Source organism: Brachyhypopomus gauderio, chromosome 3 (assembly GCF_052324685.1).
Source record: "Brachyhypopomus gauderio isolate BG-103 chromosome 3, BGAUD_0.2, whole genome shotgun sequence".
In the NCBI taxonomy this organism is placed as follows: Eukaryota; Metazoa; Chordata; class Actinopteri; order Gymnotiformes; family Hypopomidae; genus Brachyhypopomus; species Brachyhypopomus gauderio.
In genome coordinates, this window is record NC_135213.1 from 21694514 (window position 1) to 21722466 (window position 27953).

Here is a 27953-nt window from a genome sequence, read left to right on the forward strand (position 1 = left end):
AAACACCATACAGAAACATACCTTGAAATATAACAGTTTGATTTGTAGCAACCCTTATTCATAAATAATATAACATGGAATCACAACATACCATATTATTGTCCACATCTCATATCTTTGATAGAGGGCAAAAGTAGTCTATATCTATAGTCTATATTTACCTGATTGAGTACATTGAACAGCTACTGTTGAGGGGGTTGGTGGAGACGCTGTATTGTTCTGATATTGAAGTGACTAAAAAGAGCATGGGAGAGATAGTGGCTGATTAAAATAAGTGTTATGTGATCATGATAAGATGCAAAGATAACTAAGATTAAACATGGCGCACTGTGACCTGCCATACAGCTGATTGTTTGTAGGAGATTCTGTGCTGAGATAGGATACAGCAGGCTGACTGAACTAAACAGATCAAGTTGCACATTCGTAAAAAGAAAGGGGAACATTAATGGGAGGACAAGAATAAAAGAGGGGTGGAGGTACAGCCTATATCCACTAAGCTATAATTCAAGCTCTGCATTAATTTAGGACATAGAAAGATAATGTATTAAGTTGAATTCAGATCCCCATTAGACACTGGACTGTTTAACTGTGGCTTCTCTTCCTGGAGTCCTTGGACAAAAATGGAACAATTCTTACACCTCTTTATTTTAATTTCACAGCTGTAGTTTTTGTTTCTAAAAAACAAATGCAACCATTTGTTTTGACACAAACATGACTTCAACATGTAATGTTCCATCCTGGTTTTATTAATTGATACTCATAAACTCATGTATAAACTTAACATTTTTAATGGGAGAAAGAGAATAGAGGAAGGGTGTGTGTGTGTGTGCGTGCGTGTCTGTCTGTCTCTCTGTGCATGTAACAAAGTAGTATTTTTTTGTTTCAGTTATAACAGCAACTTCCTGTTGCCCATGCTCCGAAATATGTCAATGACTTCACTGTAGTTGATTGGAATATCCTTTTCAATTGCCAGTAAATGTATTTGTGCTTTATCCACTTTGTGCAAGACAGCAAGGTTATAAATGTCACATTTTATATTCATGCATATTTAATTTGTCTGTATACAAGTGTTAAAACACATTCTGATTTGTTTAATGAGAGGTCACAATCACAATTTAAATTCTTCAAATTAATTATTATTATTGTTGTATTTATACTAATATAGTCCGAAATTATGTAAATAGGCATGTACATGGCAGAGTTTTAGTCAAATAGCATATGCCTCATTGCCTTTAGAAATATACATGTAGGAAAAACACTGCAACTGTGTGTGTGTCTCTCTCTCTCTCTCTCTCTCTCTCTCTCTCTCTCAGCAGACAACAGACACTTTTTTTGTTTTTTGGCGGTCGTGGTAATTTTTAAAGTAGTCCGGTAATAAAACGCACCCCGCCATTCCTGAATTTTCACCCGCGACTGACTTTTCAAACAAGCCCAATTTGGCGGTAAAACCGCGAACCTGGCAACATACATATACACACACAGTGACAGGCACACTGTAACTCGTGAGAGTGTGTGTAGAGTCTCACACACACAGAATGCTGCTAACTTCACTAACTTTGTCAGTTATCTTGCAAGAAAACAATGTGGCGTGCACAAACAAATACCACGGCAAAACCTACCTACCGGACCGTTAGCTGTTCTCTCTCCGTATCTAGAGTTAGCAGCTTAGTAGCGCCTAGGTCACGTGCTGACGTCACGTAAAGTCAGGAGGGCACGTAAGGGTCAATGTGAATCGACGTGATTCACATGTGAATGGTGATTATTATTATTATTATTATTATTATGCCACACAGACAGACTTTCACACATACAAAAATTGACAAAAGGGCACTTTGGGCAGAAAGGGCCAAAGGGGCAGGTGCTCCAGCACCCTCCGCCCCCCCCTCTGCACGTGCCTGCTCTGGAGTTATCTTTATTAAACAATCTTTCACCTTGAACTTTTATCACCTCTTGTGTGTTTTTTCCTCATTGTATCTCCAATGTTTTCACATGACATGCCTGAGTTCCCACAAGAATACAAAGCATGAAATACAATGTTTGTCTAAAACTCCTTTACAATCTTTGCTAATTCTCCACATATTCTTATTTAGCCATTATTTACATTAGCTACATTTGCAACTCCGTATACACATTCACATATCTCGACCTGCACATTGCGGAGGTATCAAAATAGTTTAACATCATACTGCAGAGTATTTTAAACTAGTTTCTGCATCATACAGCATATATTTTATGCTGTAAATAACACAAAATTATTTAAATGCAGAGTTAATAAAACAGTAAATGCTCTGAAAGGATTCAGGTGACCTGTGGTAACATGGACTTAAAGCTGAATCATGATGCTATTAGCTAGCTAAGCTAACTCTCTATCAAGTTGCAAAACATTACATTTCCTTTATGAAATCTCTAACTAGTTGGTTCACGTTCTTATAAGCAGTGATGTCTCTAATCTTACCATTTTTTCAGTAACGAGTAATATAACGAGTTACTATTTCCAGTCCAGTAGCCTAATCAGATTAAAGTTACTTATCCAAGTAACTGTGCGTTACTATTTTTATTTTCCTTAGTAAAATATATATATTTTTGCTTTCTTCTTGGCTCAGTTATATTTTTGCGTCTGACCGTAGCGCTTGACTCCACACTCTGCTCCACACGTTTTACACGTCATTCTTTGCAGCATAAAGTAATACCCCTCAAAAACAGGGGTGTCACGGTTTGGAGGCCCACCTGCCGGTCGCTCTCGTCCACAGCGCAATTGTCTTGTTGTTGTTGCGTTGTGTTCTTTCCTCAGGTGGGCGAGGCTTATGATCCGCCTTACCTGACAGTTGTTTGTCTGTCTATATATGTCTTGTCTTTGTACCAGTTGACTGCTGATTATTATATCCTTAATTCTGATCGAGTCACGGGTTTTTGGTTTGCGCACGTTATACATTAAACCCTCCTTTTTTCATGAGACTTGGCATGATTGCTTTCGTTTTCACTCACACCCCTGCCCGTCACAAGGGGAAGGAACAATTACCTGATGAATTTTAATGTTGCATTGTCTTTCAGGTTTGAAAAGTGCTGAAATTTTGGCTAAAGTACTTTAAATTGCTTGAAATTATAATTGTATTTTGTTTCATAACAAATAGCTGTCTGACTGAATAGTTCGCTTATATTACATTTACAAATACATTTACAAATAATACCGCGCAGCGACACAAAAGTAATGTCAGGAGATACATTATTTAAATGTCAGGAGATACATTGTAACTGTTAAAAATGCACTTCCAATAAAGTGTGTATTGGAAAAACTAATTTTGCTGCTGAATGTAACTACTAAAGTAACTTGTAATCTAATGTAGTTACTTTTAAAATCAAGTAATCAGTAATGTAACTAAGTTACTTTTTAAAGGAGTAATCAGTAATCAGATTACTTTTTCAAGGTAACTGAGCAATCACTGCTTTTAAGTATCCTAGGTTTTACTGACCTGAAATTTAGGAGATGACAGAACAGACAGTTTTTGAGAAAACATGGCGAACGTGCAATGCAAACCGCCACACCACACTGCCCCCTGCTGTCTGAATAAAATCCCCTAGTACACCTTACGGACAGTATTTTATGATCTGTCTAATTAAACACATGTACAATGTCCACCACATTTCAGTGGAAAGGGAAAAGAAGTGACAGATATAATTATAATAGACTATATACACAAGTACCCGCATTTCTCAAGCCAGGATTGGGTTATGTCCATGCGAGTGTATGCAATGACTTAGAAAGTGTGGGTCGTAGTCAGGTGAGTGTGGTCTTGTGTAAACGTTTGCTGAGTTAACCTTAGCATGCGTTGGCACTAATGGTTGACCAAGTGTTTCATATGTGAAATCCCGCCTAGGCCTTCTCTACTGAGCTGACTTTCTAACCTCCATTTGGATGCCTGTTAGGGGAAACTCTGTGTGACGTTCCTCGCCAACGGATTCTGAGTAGGCTTGTCACGATACTAAGAATTACAACTTCGATACGATACTTAAAAAAATAATGAAATTCGATACCAAAGTCAGATACGGTGCTAATTTCCGTTTTAAAGCCTTTTTTTTATAAACAAACAAATGAATGTTGCTTTGTGTTTGAAAATGCTTGAAATTGTAACTTCATTTCACAACAAATATCTGTCTGACTGAACAGTTCTTTTGTGTTAACAAATACCAGCATCTTGTAATTCCAGGATGAAACATGAGAGAACGTGAAGACCTTACGATTGGGCGTTTTGAAAATAAACAACCATTAAATAATGTGATAAAAAAGCGAATAATTTCGAGTATATGTATAAATATTTAACTTATCCCAACAAACATGCAACGTCAGAAAGACGTTAAAATCAAGTCTGTATCACGTCGGTCAGTCCAGACCCATTTTTGCATGTCTGGTGGACGTTCAAAACTGGTTCAAAATCTGACAGTGTGACTAGGACCTTAACCTTTTAACTTAACATGAACGTCTATGACGAGTTTTCTATCTGAACATCTGACTAGGACCTTTATTGGATGTCAGGACGTGCAAAAACTGCAACTGAACGGCAGTAATAGATGTTTAAAAAAGACGTCGCTAAAACTTTCATTCTGGCTTTTCAGTGGACGTCTTTTGAACGTCTGACAAAGTGTCTTTGCTCGTGCTGGGAAATATTGAAATGGACCTTGAAAGTGACATACAAGTGTTTGAATTCCACAAGGTGTATGAACCCTGCAAACATGACTTTGTTCATTGCGCTGAAGCGCGGCGCACGCGAGGTCGTGCACCTCTCGAATTTTGTAACTTCGCGCGCGCCGCGCCTCAGCGCAGTGAACAAAGTCATGTTTGCAGGGTTCAATTCAAGCGCTTGTACCAATATTTCCCAGCACGTTAAACTTAATTAAGTTAAATATTTATACATATACTCGAAATGATTAGAAATATTGCACTTTTAATCACATTATTTAATGGTTGTTTATTTTCAAAACGCCCAATCTTAACGTCTTCACGTTCTCTCATGTTTCATCCTGGAATTACAAGAGGCTCGTATTTGTTAACAAGAAAACTGTTCAGTCAGACAGATATTTGTTGTGAAACGAAGTAGTTACAATTTCAACATTTTCAAGTACTTTAGCCTAAATTGCAGCACTTTTCAAACCTGAAACACACTGAAACACAAAGCAGCATTAAAATTCGTCAGGTAAGTGTTCATTCCCCTGTTTTGAGGGGTGTTTCTTTTATACTACCACATATAGTTTTGGACAACACTGCAAAGCGGAAAGTATAAAGCCTCCACCGCTCGCGGAGGTTCGCGCGAGGTGCGCACGGAGTCGAGCGCTATGGTCACTCAACCAGGCTTTAGCGCCCTTCGTTGAAATGTTCCAAAAGCACCGCTTGCAAACGGGCTTGTTCATGTCCTTCAGTTTTCCATCTGTATCTGCTTCGAATCCAACAGCACTGCGTTTGCTTTAGCTGCCATATTAGCATTACAAACTGTCCTGTGCATTACGGCAGCTTGGGTGGGTCAAACAAAAGCGCATTTTATGTAAAAAGAATTGATACTTAAGGGAAACGAGTATTGTACCGTTTCAGAATGTTCAGTATCGATACGTATCGATATATCGATTTTTTTGACAACACTAATTCTGAGTCTGCCTCATATTCTTCAGGAACACTCTTCAGGAGCACCCATCTCAGCCAAATCTTCTTCTCTTACTTGGGCTTCCTCCCTTACCGGCATGCACAGAAGATTGTTCTGATGTAAAGTAGGTGGCTGGCGGTAAACCACGGCAGGTCTCTTCAGTGTTCTGTCCGACACTCAACCAATAACCTCCAAACTCTGGTGTGGCACTTGATTGATTCTTCCTTCGCCATGCTATTTCCCCAGGGATTGGGGAACTAGTAGGTCATTCACCAGTAGTAAAAGGTTTCGGTGAAGTGTTCTTGTTTTTTTCTTGTCCCCAGCTTCAGGGTACACTACATATACTGGTTCCTTTATGACCTAAATGGCCAGTATGACCTCAGCTTTCCTGGTCCCCCTCGGTCAGTAATGGCCCATTTCCACTAGGGCCTGCTTGGCGCGGTACGGTTCGATTCGCGACGGTTTGTGAGTGTTTCCATTAGTACCAGGTCCCAGTCTGCCGGTACCTTCGGGTACTTTTTTCGTACCTACTTGCTCGAGGTTCTAACCGTTCCAAAGTGGTACAGTTCTGTGACGTGGAAGAACAGCATGACACTGATTGGCCAGGGAGTGTCGTCACAGGTTGCGTCACAGGAGAGCGACTCCTCCGCTATGCTATGGACTCCTCAGCCATTTTTAAAACCCAAGGAGAGAAGTCTGTTCCCTGGTCAAACGCCGAGGTACAAACCTTTCTGTTAATAACCAGCGATCAAAAAATCCAGGGCGAACTGGATGGGGCCACTAGAAATGTAAAGGTTTTTAGCGAGGTTTCCGCGCTAATGGCCACTCATGGCTACCAGCGGTCCGTTCAGCAGTGCCGGTCGGTCCAAGCTAAAAAAGCTTAAAAGCGATTACCGGGCGGTGAAGGACCATAACGGACGCAGCGGAGCAAACCGCAAAGACTGGAAATAATTCCAGCAAATGGATGCCATATACGGTCACCGGCCAGCCAGTAACGGAAGAGAAAACGTGCTGGACACGACAATGTCGGTGCTGGAGGCCACGGAGAATGGTGAGTGTATTGTGATTTCAGTTTTACTAGGCTCGTAAAAGATGTAATATGAACATAATATGAACCCATCTATTGTAAACGCAGGAATTTAGAGCTGTGTTTGTAGTTAATGTTACCATCACAGTCACTACTGTACAATAGCTAGCTCTTAGCCTTGCTAGTTGCTAGTTAGCTGTAGCCATAAACAAAGCATGAGCAGCGATGACATGCTACACATTTTGTGCAGTTACGCTATATTGTTTGTTGCTTTCACGGGAATGCTTGTGTTTAATATTTGTTATTTTTTACGTTCAAGATTCCCCTTCCACTGACGAGGCGAGCGGAGTTGGCGAAAAATGTTTCCTTCAACCGGGCTTTCCTCGGGGTGCTTGGCAAACTTGTGAACACCATGCGAGACAGACGCCAGTAAAAGAACACAAAATGTTGCTTGTAGTACTATAAATATTTATTTCATATAAAGCTATACGTTATTTTTAGGTAATTTGCTTTTTGCACTTTTTTAACTATAACTATATTATTTACATATGTTGTACTTTAAATATCTATATTTCATAATAAAGTTTGATTTCATTTGATTGTATGACTGATGCTTTTTATGCAGGGTGTGTTCAGCCTGTTTGAGTAATACCAAATTATTATCAATAATTAGAGCAACCACATACAATAATGAAGATAAAGATAAATAAGATACAATAATGGTATGTGTTAAGGGGCATCGACCGGTGTTGTGGTCGCATACAAATGATGTCACGACACTACAACCCGCGCGCCAACAGCGACTCCACCCACATTGTGATGGTCCACCATTGTAATGGAAACACAATGCGATCGTACCGTTCCGTTGCGAATCGATCCGTATCGAACCGTACCACGCCAAGCAGGCCCTAGTGGAAATGCGCCATAAGGTTCCTGTCCAGGACCCTGTCACCAGATTGTAACATCACATCTTTTGCTCTTTTGTCATAAAGTGTCTTCCCCCTGGCACTGGACACTTTGCTATTTTCACAGGCGATTTTATAAGCTTCCATCATTCAGCTACCTTTCAGCATCCCCCTTTGGTGAGTCTGGTTCTGTGCTCTACTAACCCAAACATCAAGTCTACTGGCAAATGTGGGTGACACCCAAGTACAGTTGTAGGCATGCACAACCTGTGGGAGTTGATCCTTCCATCTCTCTTTTTCCTTGTCTGTTAGAGTTCTCAGCATTTGGAGTACTGTCCGATTGAACCTTTCAGCTGGCCCTGACGGTGATAGGGTGATGTTAATAATAATAATAATACATTTTATTTAATGATGGCGCCTTTCATGGCACTCAAGGACACCTTACAACAGTTAATAAATTAAAAGCAGACAAACAGATCTACATATATTCAAATACTTTCAGCCAGATAAAATATAGGACATACAGGGAGAAGTGAAAATAAGGAGTCAGGAGTATGCTAATGTGAATAGGTGGGTTTTAAGCCAAGATTTGAAGGTAGATTACAATAGTCTAGTCTCGATGTTACTAATGCATGGACCAGAATAACTGTACAGGATTGACTGAGAAATGGACACAGTCTGAAAATGTTCCTAAGATGAAAGTAGGCTGAACGTGTAATATTGTAGATGTGTATTTTGAAGGAAAGATGGCTATCAAAAACAACTCCCAGACTTGTAACCTGGGACGGAGAGACAGCGCAATGATCAAAATTCAAAGTGAATGCTCTTAGTTCCTACTAGGAGAATTTCAGTTTTATTGGCGTTTAATTGTACAAAATTTTCAGAGAACCATTTTTTTGCTTGGTCTAAATAGTTTACCAGGGAGGAGGGCGGAAGAGTATCATTGGGTTTGGTGGAGAGGTAAACCTGGGTGTCATCAGCATAATGAAAATGTGTTTAAAATTTCCTAAATATTCGGCCAATTGGGAGAAGATAGATTATGAATAGGAGAGGTCCGAGAACAGAGCCCTGCGGAATGCCACAAGTGACTTTGGATAAAACGACTGGTAATTCTTGAGGCGGATGAACTGGGAGCGATCACTAATATAGGAAGAGAACCACTTAAGCACCGTATCAGTAAGCCCAATGGATTTTAGGCGATCAAGTAGTATTGGGTGAGAGATGGTGTCAAACGCAGCCTTTAGATCTAAGAGGATGAGAATTGTGAGCCGACCTGAATCAGCTGCCACTAGAAGATCGTTAGTTACTTTAAGGAGAGCATTTTCTTTGCTGTGGAGAGGACGGAAACCAGATTGAAAGGTCTCATATAAGTTATTTTTGCTAAGGTAAGTATGAATCTGAGTATAGACAATGTTCTCTAGAATTTTTGAGATAAATGGTAAACTTGGGATTGGCCGGAAATTATTAAAATCAGTCTGATCTAATCCAGGTTTCTTAACTATGGGTGTAATCATGGCCAATTTAAGAGAGGCAGGGACAAGACCAGTAGAAAGAGTAGACTAAATAATAGCAGTAATAGGTGCACATAGAGAGGATGAGCAGGCTTTGATAAGATTTGTTGGAAGGGGATCAAGAATGCAGGTTGTAGGCTTAGCTTTCTTAATAAGATGGGCTATTTCAATAGTTGTAGGGAGTGTAAAGGTAGAAAAAGAAGAGGAAGAGCATAGCAATAGATCAGGAATGCACTTAGGGGTAGCATTAACTGAGTGGCGAGAGGTTATCTGTTGATGGATGTTTTGGATTTTAGAGTAAAAAAATGTCATAAACATATCGCATAGTTCAACAGAATGCAATTGAGTAGGTGATGTGCATTAGGTGGCTGTGGTACATTTCCTTGTGTGCTGTAAGTCCACTTTTCTTGAACAAGCGCTCGAGCTGTCGTCCCCTAGATTTTAAGTGGTGCAATTCGGTGGTGTACCATGGCACACTACGAGCAAATGAAACTGTCCTTGTTTTTAGTGGGGCGTATTTATCCAAAAGGTGGTGTAGGGGTGCACGATATGATGATATAAAATCGTGAATGGCGATAACGAGTGGAGAATCGCAGGCGATCTACCAAATTTGAGAAATCGTATAGATCGCCTTTGCCAATCAGCGCAATGACTTTTTTTTTATGCTGGTTCCCACCGATGCGTCAGACGTAGGGCGTGGGACTGACCAATCACAGCGAACTGTGCGTCTTCCACGCCTCCATGTTGTGTTTGTAAAAACTAAAAACTGCGTGGACAACGACGGCTGAAAGCCAAACCGAGGAGCTGCTAAAGAAGAGGAAATCCACCAAGACCAAACTACAGCGATATGTAAAGTGTGCAAAGAACACGTGAAAACGTCCAATGCCAGTACAAATTTATTCAATCACTTGAGACGTAGGCATCCCAAGTAATACGCCGAAAGTGAAACAATGCGGGCAGCCGCCTCACGAGTGACCATAGCACGCAACTCCGCCACACCTCGCGCGAACGATATGTTTGAAAGGAACATTTATTTGACGAATTTTAATGTTGCTTTGTGTTCCAGGTTTGAAAAGTGCTGGAATTTAGGCTAAAGTACTTGAAAATGGTTGAAATTGTAACTACTTAATTTCACAACAAATAGCTGTCTGTTAACAAATACGAGCCTCTTGTAATTCCAGGACGAAACATGAGAGAACGTGAAGACGTTAAGATTGGGCGTTTTGAAAATAAACAACCATTAAATAATGTAATAAAAAAGCGAATTATATCGAATAATTTCAACTATATGTATAAATATTTAACTTTAAGTTTAAAGTGCTGGGAAATATTTAGTGCAATAGTGCACTTTAACAGTGTAAGGAACTGCGTGACACAAAGCAGGGAGGCGGACACAAACGCTGAGGAGAGCCAGATTTATTGAATGGACAGAGTCATAATACCGGGCAGGGGTCATAACAGGTAGGCAGTCCGAACATTAAATATAAACGGGCATGGTGGCACAAAGAACAAAACAAGGCAGGGGAAACAGACTAGGCTGAACTGCACTTACGACGAAGACGAAACAGAAACAGTTAAATCCACTAGAGCACGAACGATGCAAGAAAATAAACAGGTAAGTAGCACAAAATAACCGATGGGAAACACGCGAGTGTTTAAAATGGAGACAAATTAAGTATTGTACCGCGATCAATTCTTTGTGTTGACTTGTAACCCCCGTGGTGGCCCAAAGAACCGCACCCCGCGACCCCAGAATTTTTACCCGCGGCTGGATTTTCAAACAAGCCCAATTTGGCATGAAAACCACAAACCTGGCAACTATGGAAACAGGGGAAGACAATAACAACATGGTCATGGCAGACGTGGGGAAACCATAGAAACACACAACAAGGTGGGCTCAAGGAGCAGGGAACAACAGACACGAGGAACAGGGAAACCGGAGTGACAGCTAGGAGAGGGGGGCGTAGCCCTACGTGACACAGTGTCACGTGTGTTTTTTACATTTTTTGTTTACAATGTTTGCACATGGAAAATTGCAATATCATTCATTTAAATCTGCTTAAAAAGAAAGCTTTGTAGCCCCAATTTTTTTTTTTTGGTTTTTTTTGGATGGAAGATCGTGATAAAAAATCGAAATCGTGATTTTATGAAAAAAATCATGATACTATTTTTTTCCCATATCGCCCACCCCTAAGGTGGTGTAACTCCATGTTATACTGGGATAAAAGAGTCTCAGGGGAGACAGAACCTAAGTTCCATTGTAAAGAACTCACTTCAGACGATAACAGAGTCTGATCAATGTTCTTGATGTTGCGAAATGAAATAACTCGAGGACTGGTTTTCACAGCAGGTAGTGTTGCAGTGAATGAGATCAGATGGTGGTCATAGATTGGAAGTTCTTGAGTGACGGATGCCAGACAGGTGTTGAATGGTGCGGAAGAGCCCGTTCTCGCTGGTCGTGATGGATCTTTGATGGATATCCAAAGCGATGTACAATGTCATTAAAAATACGCACTGCTGCTGTTCTTCCACTCGTTGTTCCTGGGATAGGCTTGTGCGAACCTTGTGAAATTATCACTACCACAAGAATGTACTCATAGCCACCCCGACTAGTCAGTGTAGTCAATGCACACCAGCTCAAGAGGAAAACTTGATGAAATACTGCCCATAGGAGCTCGGAGTCACCGGCTTCTTTGACTTTATACAAGGACATCTCATTGTGATGTACTCCTCAAACTCCCTTGCCATGTAAGGCCAGTAAAATCTATCCCTTGCTAGTTGTAGCAACTGTTTTAAAGCCAAATCCCTGTATTTTGCTGGAAGGACTGACAGACTGAACAGATTGTTTTGTCTGATTGGCTCACCAGTAGAGGAGTTCTTCTTTCAAAAATAGTTTGCCCCATTCGTGGAAGAATTTCCTAGCTGCTCCATTAGGTACCTTGCATATCTTGTCAGTTACTAGCGAACCTATTCCTTTCAACTTTATTACCTCACTGATAGCCTCATCTGCTCGCTGTGCTTCCACCAGGTCATCATGGCTAATCAAAGATACATGGTCACAGGGTGGATGAAGGGAATCTTGGGAGGAAATGTTGAGGGCTGCCACTCAGGCTACCTCTTTGTCTGCCTGCTGTGCTCCCATTCCAGAGAGCACGCACCACATCCTCTTTACACTCCTTGGTGCAGGACTTGGTATAATCTTCAATATCTAATAGGACACGTGATAGCATGTCAGCATCAATGTTTAACTTTCCTGGCCTATACTTGATGTCAAACTTGAAGTCTGAGAGTTCCCCAACCCACCACTGTCCCACTGCATTTAGTTTTGTGGTACTCATGACATAAGTCAATAGGTTGTTGTCAGTATATACTGTGAAGTGTGGTGTGTAATACAAATAATCTCAAAAAATTTTGCACACTGCCCACTTCAAGGCAAGGAATTCTAGTTTTCCGCTGTGTAGGTGATAATTCCTCTCAGCGGCCATTAGCGTTCTGGACCCATATCCAATAATTCTCAACTTACCATCTTGTCTGAGGCATCAGTGTGTAACACAAAAGGCAAGTTGAAATCAGGGTAAGCCAACACAGGGGGTTTGCTTAGGAGAGAGATAAGGTGCTCCATGGCTTGCTGATGTTGAATGGCCTAAGGTGTCCTGGAGGGCAACTGTGGGCCCCTTACTACATCCCTGGGGTGTCTGGTCCGACTTGTTTTGGAGTAGCTCATAGAGGAGCTACTCTCACATATAGCTTTGCTATATGTGAGAAGTCCTGGATGTAGGAACGATAATATCCCAGGAATCCGGTGAGCTTCCTGACATCTCCAACCATCTGTGGAGCCTTGCAGGCTAGCAACTTCACTGCCTCCAAATCCTTGGGGTTTGATCCTGACTCCCTGAGCTGACACAAGATGTCCAACATGTCTGACCTCCCGTCGGAATAGCTCGCATCTCTCAGGTTTCAGCTTCACTCCATGATGCTGGAGGGCTAGCAGAACCTTGCGGACTCCCTCCACATGATCATCGAATATTTTTGAGTAGCACAGGACGTCGTCAAGATATGGTAAGCAGCATTCATCCCACAGTGGGCCAAGCATCTCCTCCATACTCCTTTGGAATGCTGCCAGGGCATTGGAAAGGCCAAAAGGAATGCAGACCCATTCATAAAGTCCCCACAGAGTGATGAAGGAAGTAAGGTGTCGGTAATCCTTTGCGATAAAGCCCTGATGGTAGGCCTTACCCTGATCAAGTATACCCGGATCCTAGGTAGTGGGTGTCGGTCAGGGATGGTTTTCCAGTTCAATAGGTAGTCTATACATAAACGAAGAGTCCCATCCTTCTTACAGGCGCACACCACTGGGGCGGAATATGGGGACTTTGATTTTACAAGCCACCCTTTCAGTCCCACCAGGATTTCGCGGGCCTTTTTTGTGTTTGTTGCGGGCTAAAATGTTTGATGTTGCGGGTGTTTTTCAAAAAAATTGCGATGCGTGAGAAATCGGATGTGTGGCGTGTGAAGACAGTCAAATGCGTGTGTCTCACGCTCAATGCGTGAGAGTTGGAAACCCAGTTATTTACCCATGTATTTATTGTCCATTTATTTATTTATTTGGATCTCCCTATGGGTATTATGCTTCTTATCATGTGTTTTACCCCTGGTTTTAACACTTCAAGCAATGATTTTATTTCTCTTACTCTATGAAATAGTTTGGGCAGGAATGATCCCTCTCAAGTTTTTGTATGCCCCGCCCCCTGAAACACAGGTCTTGGGACAGAGAATGCACAATGATCCCTCTCACTTTCTTGAAATGATCCCTCGAAGTGCAACAGCTCGGTGGCAGAAATGGACTTTCTGTCTCTTAAAAGACTATGAAAAATCACTTGGAGTGGATGGGCTGGTACTAGAAATTTTAAACTTGTTGGAAATACATGTATGAACCCATCCTTGTGAAACAATAAAACACTGAAAACAAAAAAAACCCAGTTTACCCCCGTTTTCATGTAGTGTACCGGGATACTGCTTTTCCCGATCTTTTGCCGTTATTTTCGTCGGCAAGTGTGAAATGTTCACCTCGCTCATGCTGCTTTCAGTCTGCTCTTCTTGAACATATACACGGAAGTAAGGCGGGAGTTTGTCGACGTCACATCAAGACGACATCAGTGATTGGTCAAATTTGCGGGAAAGTTGCAGTGATTGGCTGAAGTTGCAACACCGCACTGAATTTGTGGGGTTTGCTTGAATTTGTGTTGAAGGTGCAAATCGCAACATCGCGAAATTCTGGAGAGTCTGCTTTCATAAACAGCTCTTGGATATATTCTTTCACCTCATTAAATAACAGTTTGGGGACTGACAAATATGCCATCTGTATGGGAATATCGTCTGTAAGACAGACATCTGCAAACTAAGAATGCATCCAATGTCATTCGTATCTCTGGCAAAAGCTGCTGATTCTTCCCACAACATCTTCCTGACCTTCGTTTGTTCTTCATCACTAAGATCACTGAGGTCAGCTGGAGGTTGCCACAAGCATAGGTTAGCTTTAGGTGCTGATGGTGTTGCACTACTGACTACTATTCTTCCTTTAGGCTTTCCAGGCAGGCACATTTCAGTGACTCTGGCTATAGTTTGAACATTACCAAGGGCCATCTTTCATGGAGTTAGGGTGACCAGAAGTTCTCTTTTTCCTGGACATGTCCTACTTTTGAGACTTAAAAAAATGTCAGGGGGGAATTTCTAAATCGTCCTGGATTTTGTTCGACTGCCTCAAATATAATACATGTAGCCTACAGTGCATTGTGATTAGAATTGCCACTCTGTTCCATTCCAGGTTTCTCTGTATCGCATATTAGTCATGGCCTTCTCCTCAAATCTATCTACTTTACATTGTGTGTGTGTGAAGAAGAAAGCGTTTACAAGCGAAAGCACGTGTGTCCGCTGGTTCTACGACAATGCCAAAACGAAAGTGTACGTTTACGGAGGAGTTAAAGAAAAAATTCCGAGATCTTTTGAAGTTGAAATATTTTTTCAACTTGAACATTTAACATGTTTTTTTTTCTCATTATATCTCTAATGTTTTCATATGACATGACTCACTTCCCACGGGGATACAAAGCATGAAATACATTGTCTGTCTAAAACTCCTCTACAATCTTTGCTAATTCTCCACATATTCTCTATCATTTAGCCATTATGGTAGCTACATTTGCAACTCCGTATAGCTACGAGTTTGCTATCTCTACCCGCACATCGCGGAGGTAATAGTTTAACATCATACTGTACATTATTTTAAACTAGTTTCTGCATCAACACACAAACTATCCATTTTATGCTGTACATAACAAAATTATTTTAATGCAGTTAATAAAACAGTAAACGCTCTGAAAGGATTTGGGCGATCTGTGGTAACATGGACTAAAGCTGAGTCATGATGATGTTAGCCAGCTAAGCTAATTTGCTATCGAGGTTCAGTTTCCTCACTACAAAACATTCAGAACAATTTCCTTTATGCAATCTCTGATAACCAGTGTTGCGAATAACGCCGTTAAAAATAACGGCGTTAGGTAACGGCATCATTTTGTCAGTAACGGGATAATATAATTAATTACTTTTCCTGTCGTTACAACGCCGTTGACGTTACTGGTCATTAAAAGCGGTGCGTTACTATATATTGATATACTAACAGTAATCCGAGCGGACCGCTGCCCAGGCTAGTGAGAAGTAACAGATCTCAATAGGTCACAGGTCACCTGTTTGATTTATTTAATTAAGAATAGAGGTTTTATTGTTAAGTTTACTTCTGTTGTGAACAAACCAGTTGTCTCAGGTTGAGAGAATGTAATTTAATTTGATAGATGTAAATGCACTTTATATAGTGTAACTGTTTACTTTTGCTTTTATTTTTTTACAAAGATTTGGGATTTTAAATGATTTTATCCTGCACTGGTCTATGGATGTGCAATAAATATCAAAAGTTAAACACCTTTCTGATCTACTCATTTCAACTGACTGTAAAAACTGCTTTTTCAAAAAAATCCTTATTCATTGGCATATAACTTTTTTTATTTTACTGTAACGCAAATAGTTACTTTCCCTGGTAACTAGTTACTTTTATTATAGAGTAATTCAGTTACTAACTCAGTTACTTTTTTGAACAAGTAGTGAGTAACTATAACGAATTACTTTTTTAAAGTAACGTTCCCAACACTGCTGATAACTAGTTGGTTCACAACATTTGGTGTCTCGTGTGATTGTTCTTAGTATTCTAGACATTACTGACCTCAAATTTAGGAGATGACAGAACAGACAGGGAAACAGATTTACACGTTGCCGAGTTCTCTCCAGTTATGAGAAAACATGGCGAACATATAACGCAAACCGCCACACCACACTGCCCCCTTTTGTCTGAATAAAATCCCCTAGTACAGTTTTTGGGCTGTTACTGTTTGGAGACAGACTCATATTTGTGCATGGTAAATGCCCGCCGGTCCCCTGTGATCGTCCTGCTCTTGGGCAGCATTAGTACATAAACAGCATTAGTCTGAAGTGTTTGGCAAGAGCTTGTGTTTGCTTACATTAGTCTACAAGGATCTCTAAAAGAAATTCTCTGAACTTTGTAATCAAGCTGGTGACACCTGGACACTTGTCCCATCTGTGCATTGATGAAGGAAAACAGCGCCCTCTAGTGTACAGCTTCTAAACTGTTTTTTATATGTTAGATTGATAAGCCTTTACTGCACAAAGAGGTGCAAATTAGTTGCAATTCAGATAATGACCTTTCACTCAAAACAAAACAGTGGTATTTATGTTCCTGCACACAGTCCTCGACAAGAGGCACAACAACCACCCCCCCGCCCCCCAGCTGAAAGGAGAAGGTCGTGTAGCAATTTTCTTCTCTTTCTCTGCCCTCTCCAGGTGGCGGGTCAGGGGAAGGGTGAACCGGACATGGTCGAGGCTGACGGGGAAGGCGGCGGTGGCGGGCAGCAGCGGAAAAAGCCACCCTGGCATCACCTGGACACCCTCGCCCCATGCGCTGTCCCTATGGATGAATACAGCCTCTTCCTGCAGGTACCGAGAATGTTTTGGATTCATAGCAGTTTCTCTGAACTCCAGAGTATTTACAGAGTAATGTACCTACAAAGTATTGCTTTAGGCCACTGGTATTTGGTAGTTTACATAAAGCACTGATATTGTCTCAGAGTAGTATAGGCTTTTGTTCTGTGGTCACTTGCATGGACCTGATTCTGTCCTTGCTCCAGTGCTGGTGGATGTGTAGCTGTTGGGTCATGTGTAGTGTGGTGGAGGGTGAGTATTCTAGTATTCTCCTCCAGTCCTGCACCAGTTCCAGGCAGCACCTACGCAGTGCCAGTGTGCCCACTGAGAGCGTCCAGCTCAGACATCTGCCAACACTGGACCCAGATGCCTTCCGGAGACCGGCGAGGCTACGCAAACCCTCCCTCTCTGAGACCATCAAGAGGTAGACACACACACACACACACTCACACACACACGCATGCATATGCATATGCATTTTCTGCATAAAACACAAACATTATGTGCTTGAATTAAATGCATATTAGCATAGCAAATGTTCACCCTGTAAACCTGGCGGTCAGCACGTGTTTAGTGCACCTGATGGTGGTCCTCTGCTCTCTGCTCTTCATTTTCAAAAGCACCGTTCACCCACATTTTTATTTCTGACAAGAAATCTTCAAAAAATGTCAAAAAATGCAGCACCTTTTACAGTTTTGCCAAGTCCTACATTCTGAGGATTCATTGCTGTTGTACGTTGTATGATTCTCACTTACAGTAGAATATTTAGTAGCACATTTGTTCTCATTTGCATTGCATGTATCTGTCACATCGGCTCTTGGCCAGACTCCTCCTCTTTGGCTCTTTGCTACAGAACTCTGCTGGCTGTTCATCTTTCTGAACTGTTCCCACGTATCTGACTTTTTGTTCTGAAACATTCCTACCATTTCCATTCCTTTCACTTTTCACACTTGGTTTCTTTTGTAGAAGCTCTCCACTAACTGATCTCCCTCTCTGTCTCTTTTTCTTTCTCTTCCTCCTTTCCCTGACTTTTCTTCCTCCTGCTTCTCTGTGCTGCACCCCCTGTCCCAGCCTTGGGGGAAAGAGGGTGCGCTTTCAGCAGGTGAGCGCAGTGCTGGTTAAGGGGCGCTGCCTCTCCCGCCTCGAGGCCCCGAGGCGTCAGTCACTACCCCAAGTTGTCCTCAGGTACCCTACACGTGTGACTAGCGTCCAGTACTCATTAATTACATTCATTCTCATTAAAAGCACTGTAGAACAAACGTGAGCTGGAGCAGCCTTGAGCAGCACTCGTGGTGTCTTACACTGGCCCGTAGACTTATGAACAGCAACTGATCATCTAATACGCCTAAAGCCTGCAGTCTGCCTGGCGTCAAAGTTCTGACTCTGCTGTTAAGCGTCAGCAGGGGCAGATAAAAACAGGAACTTGTCATAACTGTCTGTGTTACTCACTGTGGGATGAACTGTAAAGCAAACATCCAGATTGAGACCAATGGTTCTGAACATGTTTCAGGCCTGTGGGACAGAAAATATTCTTGGTCCTTAAACAGAAACGCCCACCAGACGAGACGTGCACGAGGGATGAGTAACAATGTCACAGACGGCCAGAGGCGGGCAGAACCAGCCTTTCACCAGACCTGCCTGAGCCGTGCCTGATCCGCACGCGCGCTGCTGCTGGCTGAGCTGCGCAGAGGGGTGTGTTTGGATAGCAGGTCCATGGCCACATACCTGTGATTGTTCTGTGCCGAAGCATGTAATCACATCACCTCGCTGTCATTGGACGAGTCCCTCCATGCCAGTTACTGTAGGCAGAAGCACTGGCAGGTCTGTGGTTCAAATCACTCTCAACCCTCAAATCTGGGAGTCATGGAAATGTACCAGATCCCACGACTACAGCAAGTGTTATTGTATTGGATCGGTAGGCTCGATTTCTGTCTTGCAGTCATTAGGTAGATTCACAGTGATGCAATGGGTGTCCGAGGATAGCTATGGACATACTGATTGTGCCATATGATTTCCAATAAGAATAGTCCCTAATTCATCACTTTTATAGAGCAGGTCTCATATTTACCTGCCTTGTTTTCACCAGTTAAGTGCACCAAGGAGGTAAAGGTTTGTGTATAATATGCACAAGTGCACATGTGCACATGTGTGTTTAAAGGAACAGTATTTTAATTGGTGTGTTCTTGGTGTGTTCTGCTCTTCAAGCAGAGGCATGTCCCCCCTTCTCACCCATCAGCTGAGCTAGTCCTTCAGACTGTGTTTACACACTCTACTTAAACAAGCCCACCAGGAAAGGCAGCTGGCACCCAGCCAATTGGTGGGCCATCTTAGAGTCTCGCTCTCAGAAGGAGGCAGCAAAGCAAACAACCTCAGTCCCAGATTGAGAGTTTACCGTAGCTGCTCATTGCATGATGGTGCGAGTAGACTGGATGCAGACCAAGGAAAAGCCCATCATGTGCCAAAAGACAGAGTCTTGGGTTCCCTGTGTTGCCTGGAACACTTAGAAGGCATGACCTTTGCACCCTCTTGGGATGAGAAGAGGTAAGTAGATGTAGACCCTCACAGCAAGGCATTGGTGCTGTGCGTCAACCACTAGTTTTGTATGTTATCTTTTGTGGGGGTTTGTGTTGTGATCTTTTCTAATACCTTCTTTTCTGTGCTTTTTATTTGATGTTTCTTGTGCTTAAACTGCATAGCAGCCAGCTCCACCTAATCGACACAGGAAGCTTTTCAAACGAGGCAGGATTATTTATGTGAACACATACCCCAAACATTACTAGCTCATTGGGATTAAAGTAGTTGGTGTTGAATTTCTGTGCTCTGTGGTTTGTGGTATTTACTTGTGGCTCTTGACTTCAAAACCAACTCTGAAGAACAACTTTGAAGTGTCTTGGAACATCTTTGCCTTGTGTAGGTTGGTCATTTTAGGGTGGGTACTCTCTTAGTCGCCTAAGTTCTTGTCTCGAAGAGATAAGCAACAAACCCACTTAGCTGAACAACTGCAGTATGATTAAGCTCTTAATCTGTAGCCAAATCCGTTTTGGTGAACTGGGAATTTTTTGTGTGAATTTGTTTGAAGAAGTGAGGTGCAGATAGTGTTCCACTCAGGCAGGTGTGTGCCAGGAAATTCAGGATCACTGTGGCTCCTGAAGTGTGGCTCCCTGCCACACTTGATGCAGACCTACTGTGTATAACTGGCTTTTGACATATGTTTTGACGTGAACTGAAATTACTATCTTTCAGGGAGAACAATAGCCATGGCCGCACATCCCCTAACATCCCCTGCACTCCCCTTCCTGCCCCTCCTTCCTGCCCTAAAAGGCCTCCCCCAGCCAGCCTCCTCTGTAATGATACACAGTCAGGGCCTGTTATTACTAAGTGTTCTTTACTCTAAACAATCCCCATAGCCTCAAAGCTCTACACAGTTTACACACACACAAACATGCACATACGGAAATAGTATGAGTCCCAGGTTAGTCATGAGTCTGAGTATAATAAAGAATCATGAACCCATTTATGTCCAGATTGGAATGGAAAATGTTTTGGAAAATGATGGCCGTTGAGGGAATTGTTTGAATGGGAAGAGCTCACGCCCTTTAAGAGGGAGAGCAGGTGTTTTGAAGGTGAGTTCTTTCCTGGCGGAGTATTACTCACAGTTACAACGATCAGGACATCGCGGATCTCCGCCACACACGGACGAGCATTCTCCATCACTAGGACGCCTTTCCCTGGGAAAAGATTCCGGTGCTCCGCGGTAACCGCTGTGCTGTTTGGCCTGCTTGGCCTCCCTGACCACAGGGGCACGGCCGACTGGTTCGGCGTCAGCAAGGACGCCGACGCCACCCAGAGGTGGCAGAGGAGGAGCCTGCAGCACTGCAGCCATCGCTACGGCAAGCTGAAGGCCCAGGTGGCGCGGGACATGGACCTGGCCAGCCAGGACAACCTGTCCATTACCAGCACGGAGACTCCACCGCCGCTCTACGTCTCCCCATCGCAGCGAGGCATGCAGAAGGTCAGTCGATTCCGGTGGGCTTGTGTTGGTTTGTTTGATTACTGTTGTTTGTTTGTTGTTGCCAACACCACACCCGCTGCCCTTCCAAACCACCTAACCTCCCTGGCAGATTGTGGACCCGCTGGCTAGGGGTCGTGCCTTCCGGAACGTGGAAGACGCAGACGGCTGGGGTGGGGGTGGCCCCCCCCTCCACACTCCTGTCACCCCAGGCACCATCTCCCTCTGCTCCTTCACCAGCTCACGCTCCGGCTTTGCCCGGCCACCCCGCCGACGCAAGAGAGAGTCCGTCGCCAGGATGGGCTTCCGGGCGGCTGCAGCACTAGTGAAGGTCAGCTGCGTGTGTCTGGTTGCGAGTTACATGCAAAAAAATTTAGCATGTCTTGACGGGCCTGGATTCGGCCCGGTTCAGTCTGGACTACATGCTGGGAGCAGTGATAACACATGGCTGTGGTAATCCCAGTGGAATGTTCAGCTGTTAGCCAGCTAGAATACTGTGGAACAGAGATAATCCTGCCTCTGCAACAGCAACAGCATGGAGCTGTTTTAAAAGTCATTATTTTTTCTACTTGTTGTTATTGCTGCTAATGATGATGGTGGTGGTTCTCTCAGGGCCGTTCCGTGAGAGAGGGTACTATTCGCCGGGCACACAGACGTAGCTTCACTGCAGCCGGCTTCCTGGAGGATGACACGGGAGATTTCCTTGATGAGCTGGACACCTCATTCTTCACAAAGGTGAGATTGCCAAAAGTGTTTAACCATCTGGTATACTGTACACCTACAATGCCTGATCTAAAGGTCCCTCTTTCTTTTTTACCAACTCTGCCCCCTAGAGGATATGTGGTGTAAAAGCACTTCAGCTTTTTCACAATGGACATTATAAGTTGCCAATTAACCAATTGTGATTTACACCTCAATCAGAATTAGTCATCTGCATTCACCCATCTGTGCATTGAGAACACACTACTGATCACTAGGGGGCTGTGGTGCACACATGCCCAGAGCGGTGGGCATCCCTAGCCCGGCGCCAGGGGAGCAGTTGGGGTTAAGTGCTTTGATCAAGGGCACTTCAGTCATGGCCTAGCCATGACCCTCCAGTCACAAGACCAGTTCCCTAACCTCCAGATCATGACTGCCCCTGACATCTGATGGCGATCGTTAATGGAGGTGGTGGTTGTGACAGAACTGTTGGTGTGATTAGGATGGGCTTGTACAAGAGGAACTGTCCACATACATGGATGACGTGTTTGAGTCGCCCTCAGAGGCCGCCATCCGTGAGAGCGACGTCAGCCAAGCGCCCGAGGAGGCTGACTTGACTGGTAGCGCCTTGGGCAAGACTGACTTAGAGAGGAGCCACTTAATGCTGTGAGCTTAACACACACACACACACACACACACACACACACACACACACACACACACACACACACACACACACACACACACACACACACACACATACACTTACACATACACTCACAACCATTCATACACAATACACATGCACCACGCACCCACAAACACAAACACACACACACATGTCTGCACTCCCCCACACACACAAACATATACACACATTTGCACACACATGCACGCACACACACACACACACACACACACACACACACACTTACACATACACTCACAAACATTCATACACAATACACATGCACCACGCACCCACAAACACAAACACACACACACGTCTGCACTCCAAACACACAAACATATACACACATTTGCACACATGCGCGCACGCACACACACACACACACACACACGCGCACACACACACAAACACACATACAGACACACACTGAAGCCAGTTATGAGTAGTACTACACTACTCTTACAGGTGCATTACATGTGCACTCTACAGTTTCAGGCTGTATCTCATCTACTCCCATGCAGGATTCATCTCTACTGTGTTCTTCATTGGTTAGTTTCTTTATCAACATTGCATTACCTAATGGTAGCGGTATCATTGTGAATGTTGCGCTCTCTCTCTCTCTCTCTCTCTCTCTCTCTCTCTCTCTCTCTCTCTCTCTCTCTCTCTCTCTTTCTCTCTCTCTCTTTCTCCCTGTTTCTCTCTCTTTAGGCCTCTGGAGAGAGGCTGGAGGAGAGCAAGGGATGGTGTTCAGGTTCAGCCCAAACTGCGCTTATGTCAGGAGGTAGTGAGTGTGGGCGGGCCCAGGCGGGGCCAGCGCATTGCCATGCCCGTCAGGAAACTCTTCGCCAGAGAGAAGCGCCCGTACGGCCTGGGCATGGTGGGCCGGCTGACCAACCGCACCTACCGCAAGCGCATTGACAGCTATGTGAAAAGACAGATAGACGACATGAATGACCACAGGTGACAGATTCCCAGATTGCTGCTGCTTCTGTCTTTGATATTCAAACCAACACTACAAACCACATGCACGCTATTACACATGCACGCTATTACACATGCACACTTTTACATATCCATTTGTATTTCAATGTTCAAATTTATATGTTGATGTTCAGACTTTATTTTTGCCTACAGGCCTTTCTTCACATACTGGATAACATTTGTTCACTTGCTTATCACCATCCTGTCAGTTTCCATCTATGGCATCGCACCTGTGGGCTTCTCCCAACATGAAACTGTAGATTCTGTGAGTCCCTTCACATTACATCACATTACATTACTATAGTATAGTACATAATTATTGCACATTCAATACATTCATTTCATATTTTAGGTTTTAAGGAATAAGGGAGTTTATGAGAATGTCAAGTTTGTTCAGCAAGAGAACTTCTGGGTCGGACCAAGCTCGGTAAGTTACTGTCTTCAACACAAGGTTAGGGCCTGTTTCTCAGTCTTAAAAACTGTTGCTCAAAGGTGAAGTGCCAATCAAATTAGTTCTAGTCTTGTCTTGGACTGTCTGGAAATCTGGTCCTTAAAGCTTGATGTCTAGACAACAGTTGTTCAGTGTAGTAACATGTAATGTACTGTAGGAGGCGCTGATTCACTTGGGAGCCAAGTTCTCCCCCTGCATGCGCCAGGACCAGCAGGTGCACGACCTGATTCAGGAGAAGAGAGAAACAGAGCGCCACTCAGCCTGCTGTGTCCGCAACGACCAATCAGGATGCTTGCAGACCTCTCAGGAGGAGTGCTCTGTTAGTGCCAATCACTCACTCATGTGACAGACCTGTGCAAATGCATGTGGCTGACCCTTTGCCCAAATATGTTATTAGATATATTGTATCTCTCTCTCTCTCTTCCTCTCTCTCTCTCTGCCTCTTTCTCTTTCTCTCTCTCTCTGCCTCTCTTTCTCTCTCTCTGACTCTCTCCATTTCTCTCGTCCTCTATCTCTGCCTCTCTCTTTCTCTCTTCTTCTCTCTCTCTCTGCCTCTCTCTCTCTCTCTCTCTCTGCCCCTCTCTCTCTCTCTCTCTCTCTCTCTCTCTCTCTCAGAGTACATTGGCTGTGTGGGTGAAATGGCCGCAGCACCCTAGTGTTCCATATATGAATGGTGAACAGCGTCAACATGGCTCCGTGTGTCACCAGGACCCCAGGTAACGCCTCTGTTCCTGCACGCTCAGCACTGGCTCTGTCCAAATGTGATACGGGCATCTGACTGACGGCCCTGCGCTTTGATGCCAGGACCTGTTTGGAGCCAGCCTCTGTCTCCCCCCACGAGTGGCCCGATGACATCACCAAGTGGCCTGTGAGTATGAGAGAGCGAGAGCAGCAGGGGCCGCAGCATTCCACGCCATCAATTTGTCATGATCAATAAGGATCGATTACTAAAAGCCGAACCACACTCATGAACGCTCCCCTGGTTACGGCCGGGGTGGGGAGCGGCGACAGGGTCACAGACGCTGTGTGTCCTCTTTCAGATCTGCACCAGGTACAGCACAGGGAACCACACAAACCTGCCACACATAGACTGTGTGATTACAGGCAGACCATGCTGCATTGGAACCAAAGGCAGGTAAGAGTGGACCAATCAGCTGTGATTCCATTTAGATTATTGTCATGTGATGTTTGTGATAATTGTCACAGGTGATTGTCTTGTCGTGCAGGTGTGAAATCACATCCAGAGAGTACTGTGACTTTATGAAGGGGTATTTTCATGAAGAAGCAACGCTTTGCTCTCAGGTGAATTTCCCTCCAATCACTCCAGCATGTTACTGTCTTTTGTAGCACAGGTTGTAAACATAAACATAACCAGCAGGGGAAGCACTCTTATTTTATAATCTCTTCTTAGCTATGCTTCTCCTAGCTGGAGACCCACCACTGGGTGGCAGTCCAAACTCATAGGTAAACATAGCTCTCCCAAATGTGACTTATGTCAGGTGCACTGCATGGATGATGTATGTGGCCTGCTACCTTTCCTCAACCCAGACGTCCCAGATCAGTTTTACCGCCTGTGGCTCTCTCTCTTCCTGCACGCTGGGTAAGTGCTCAAGGCCCGGACTGCTAGTCCACTAAAAGGCTGTGGTCAGTGTTTTAGCGTAAGCCCTTGTTGGCGGAGGGGCTGTGGTGAAGCCTTCCCCTTGTTATGCCTCTCCTCAGGATCGTGCACTGCCTGGTGTCCGTGTGCTTCCAGATGACCATCCTGAGGGATCTGGAGAAGCTGGCTGGTTGGCTGCGCATATCCATCATCTACATCCTGAGTGGCATTACGGGCAACTTGGCCAGTGCCATCTTCCTCCCCTACAGGGCTGAGGTGCAGTAGCTGACGAACGCTCTCCACACTCTCCACACTCTCTACACTCTCTCTCTCTCTCTCTCTCTCTCTCTCTCTCTCTCTCTCTCTCTCTCTCTCTCTCTCTCTCTCACACACACACACACACACACACACACATACACACACAGAGAGACGGACATGTCTGAATCGATCGCTGAATCGAGTTAACCCTAGCATTTTTGCTTTTCTGTCTTCCCGCCTGCCACCACCAGGTGGGGCCGGCGGGCTCCCAGTTCGGCATCCTGGCCTGCCTGTTCGTGGAGCTCTTCCAGAGCTGGCAGATCCTGGCGCGGCCGTGGCGCGCCCTGGCCAAGCTGCTGTGCGTGGTACTCGTCCTCTTCGCCTTCGGCCTGCTGCCGTGGACCGACAACTTCGCGCAGGCGTGCGGCTTCCTCTCGGGCCTGCTGCTCTCCTTCGCCTTCCTGCCCTACGTCAGCTTCGGCCGCGCCGACATGTGCCGCAAGCGGTGCCAGGTGCTGGCGGCCCTGGCGCTGTACGGGGCGGCGCTGGCCGCGCTGGCCCTGCTCTTCTACGTCCACCCGCTGCAGTGCGAGTGGTGCGAGCTGCTCACCTGCGTGCCACTGACGGAGAAGTTCTGCGAGAGGTACGACCTCAACACCCACCTCCACTGAAGCCTGGGGGAGAGGCACGGAGACACGGGGGCTGCCGCCACGCCACGTCCACACCCTCGGTTAAAAAGACTCGGTGGCTCCAACGTTCTGCCCGGGCTTTCCTTCGCATGAAGGTCTAGCTGTTTCACACTCAATGTTTTTGATTGCCTTTATTTGACAGACTCAAAGAACTGCCCTTCCAAGGGGGCACTTCCCAAGTGCCTTGTAGGTCAATAACAACTGCTGCCATGTTCTGTTACCTCTGAGTTCTGTTAGCTAGTATGCTCTTAATCTTCAGTACATCCACTGCTACTGGAGTGTTGAATATTTGGTAACGTTTTAGCTACCTGCTCACTTGTAATACAGAATACATTGACAGTAAACGTAACATCATGTGTGTCTTCTTTTTATCTGTAAACATGAAAGTAATTGCATGAGATGTCAATCTCAGAATAATCCTTCTCTCATGGAACTCTATTCCATGTATATCATGTATATCATGCACCAGATCAAATCAAGACCCACTGGTTTTAGTGCTTTTAGAATCTGACCAAGATTCTAATTGGTCATGTAATTGGTCATCCATTCTGACATCAGCGTGTGGTTCTGTAATCTAAAACCTAAGCCCCTCCCCCTCCCCATCCCCAGCAGGCCGTTTCCTCAGACAGCTGCTTGAGGCAGGACTCACAGGCCCTGGTGTTACAGGTGCTGAGAAGATGCAGCTGCAAAGCCCCCCAGTGCTGTGCTGCCCTTTCCATCGTGCATGTGTAGGGGAGGGATCGCAGGTTTGCGTCTTTGCCTGCTACAGGCTTTGAGAAGTGACCTGGCCCGGCGAACGCGGGAGTACGTTAACGGAGATCCATCTTCATGCCTCACCGTCTCTCCCCTACCTCCTCCATCTCCTCCACCTCCTGCTCAAAAAAGGAAAGAAAAATAAAGCTCTCTTCTTTTGTGAGCTATGTTAATTACAACCCCCCACCCCACCCCCAAGTCCCGTTCTCTAATGTAGCAAACAGAACACAACAGAGCCTGTGTTAGTTTAGCCGAGATGGTAATTAAGAGGCAGCAAATGAATGTGTGCGCCAGGCTGGGGGCAGCTGAAGTCGCTCAAGTGCTCTTCCACTGATGATCACAGATCCTGGATCAGTGCCACTGTGACGCTGCAGCCTCCCGCCTCTCATAAGAGACGACTCATCACCTTCCATGCCATTTCTCGTCTCGTCTTTTTCTCCCCTCCATCCCCTCGACCTCTCCTTCTCCATCATCTCCTTGCCTCTCTCTCCCAGGTTAAGGACAATGGAACAGCTGAGAGAGGCAGCCAGTGCAATCACAGATTTTAGCGGCTCTATACATCAAACCCACCCCGGCACTACAGAGGAAATGAGCTTGTCTCTGCCCCAGCCCCCACACTCTCCACGTGCTGCCCTATAGAGATGGTAATTTTAGGGTAAGAGGGCCATATCGCAAATCATTGATCAGCATCAAATCAGTGTGTGGG

At 44.4% G+C, this 27953-nt stretch overlaps 1 protein-coding gene across 4 annotated transcripts in view; it reads left to right on the forward strand.

The window, feature by feature from the left end:
* The window catches only part of rhbdf1b (rhomboid 5 homolog 1b (Drosophila)), a 38136-nt gene extending 11281 nt beyond the window's left edge, over positions 1–26855 (forward strand). For all 4 annotated transcript variants that reach the window (XM_077000317.1, XM_077000318.1, XM_077000315.1 and 1 more), the window contains 17 exons: positions 16982–17134; positions 17398–17543; positions 20918–21131; positions 21241–21459; positions 21741–21863; positions 22330–22493; positions 23227–23478; positions 23653–23764; positions 23852–23926; positions 24108–24269; positions 24566–24666; positions 24755–24818; positions 24991–25085; positions 25177–25252; positions 25450–25550; positions 25670–25823; positions 26057–26855. In XM_077000317.1, coding sequence (XP_076856432.1) covers positions 17012–17134; positions 17398–17543; positions 20918–21131; positions 21241–21459; positions 21741–21863; positions 22330–22493; positions 23227–23478; positions 23653–23764; positions 23852–23926; positions 24108–24269; positions 24566–24666; positions 24755–24818; positions 24991–25085; positions 25177–25252; positions 25450–25550; positions 25670–25823; positions 26057–26476 — 2601 coding nt within the window. In that variant the 5' untranslated portion in view covers positions 16982–17011 and the 3' untranslated portion in view covers positions 26477–26855. The remainder of the gene's footprint in view (positions 1–16981; positions 17135–17397; positions 17544–20917; positions 21132–21240; positions 21460–21740; positions 21864–22329; positions 22494–23226; positions 23479–23652; positions 23765–23851; positions 23927–24107; positions 24270–24565; positions 24667–24754; positions 24819–24990; positions 25086–25176; positions 25253–25449; positions 25551–25669; positions 25824–26056) is intronic.
* The last annotated feature ends 1098 nt before the right edge of the window (positions 26856–27953 follow it).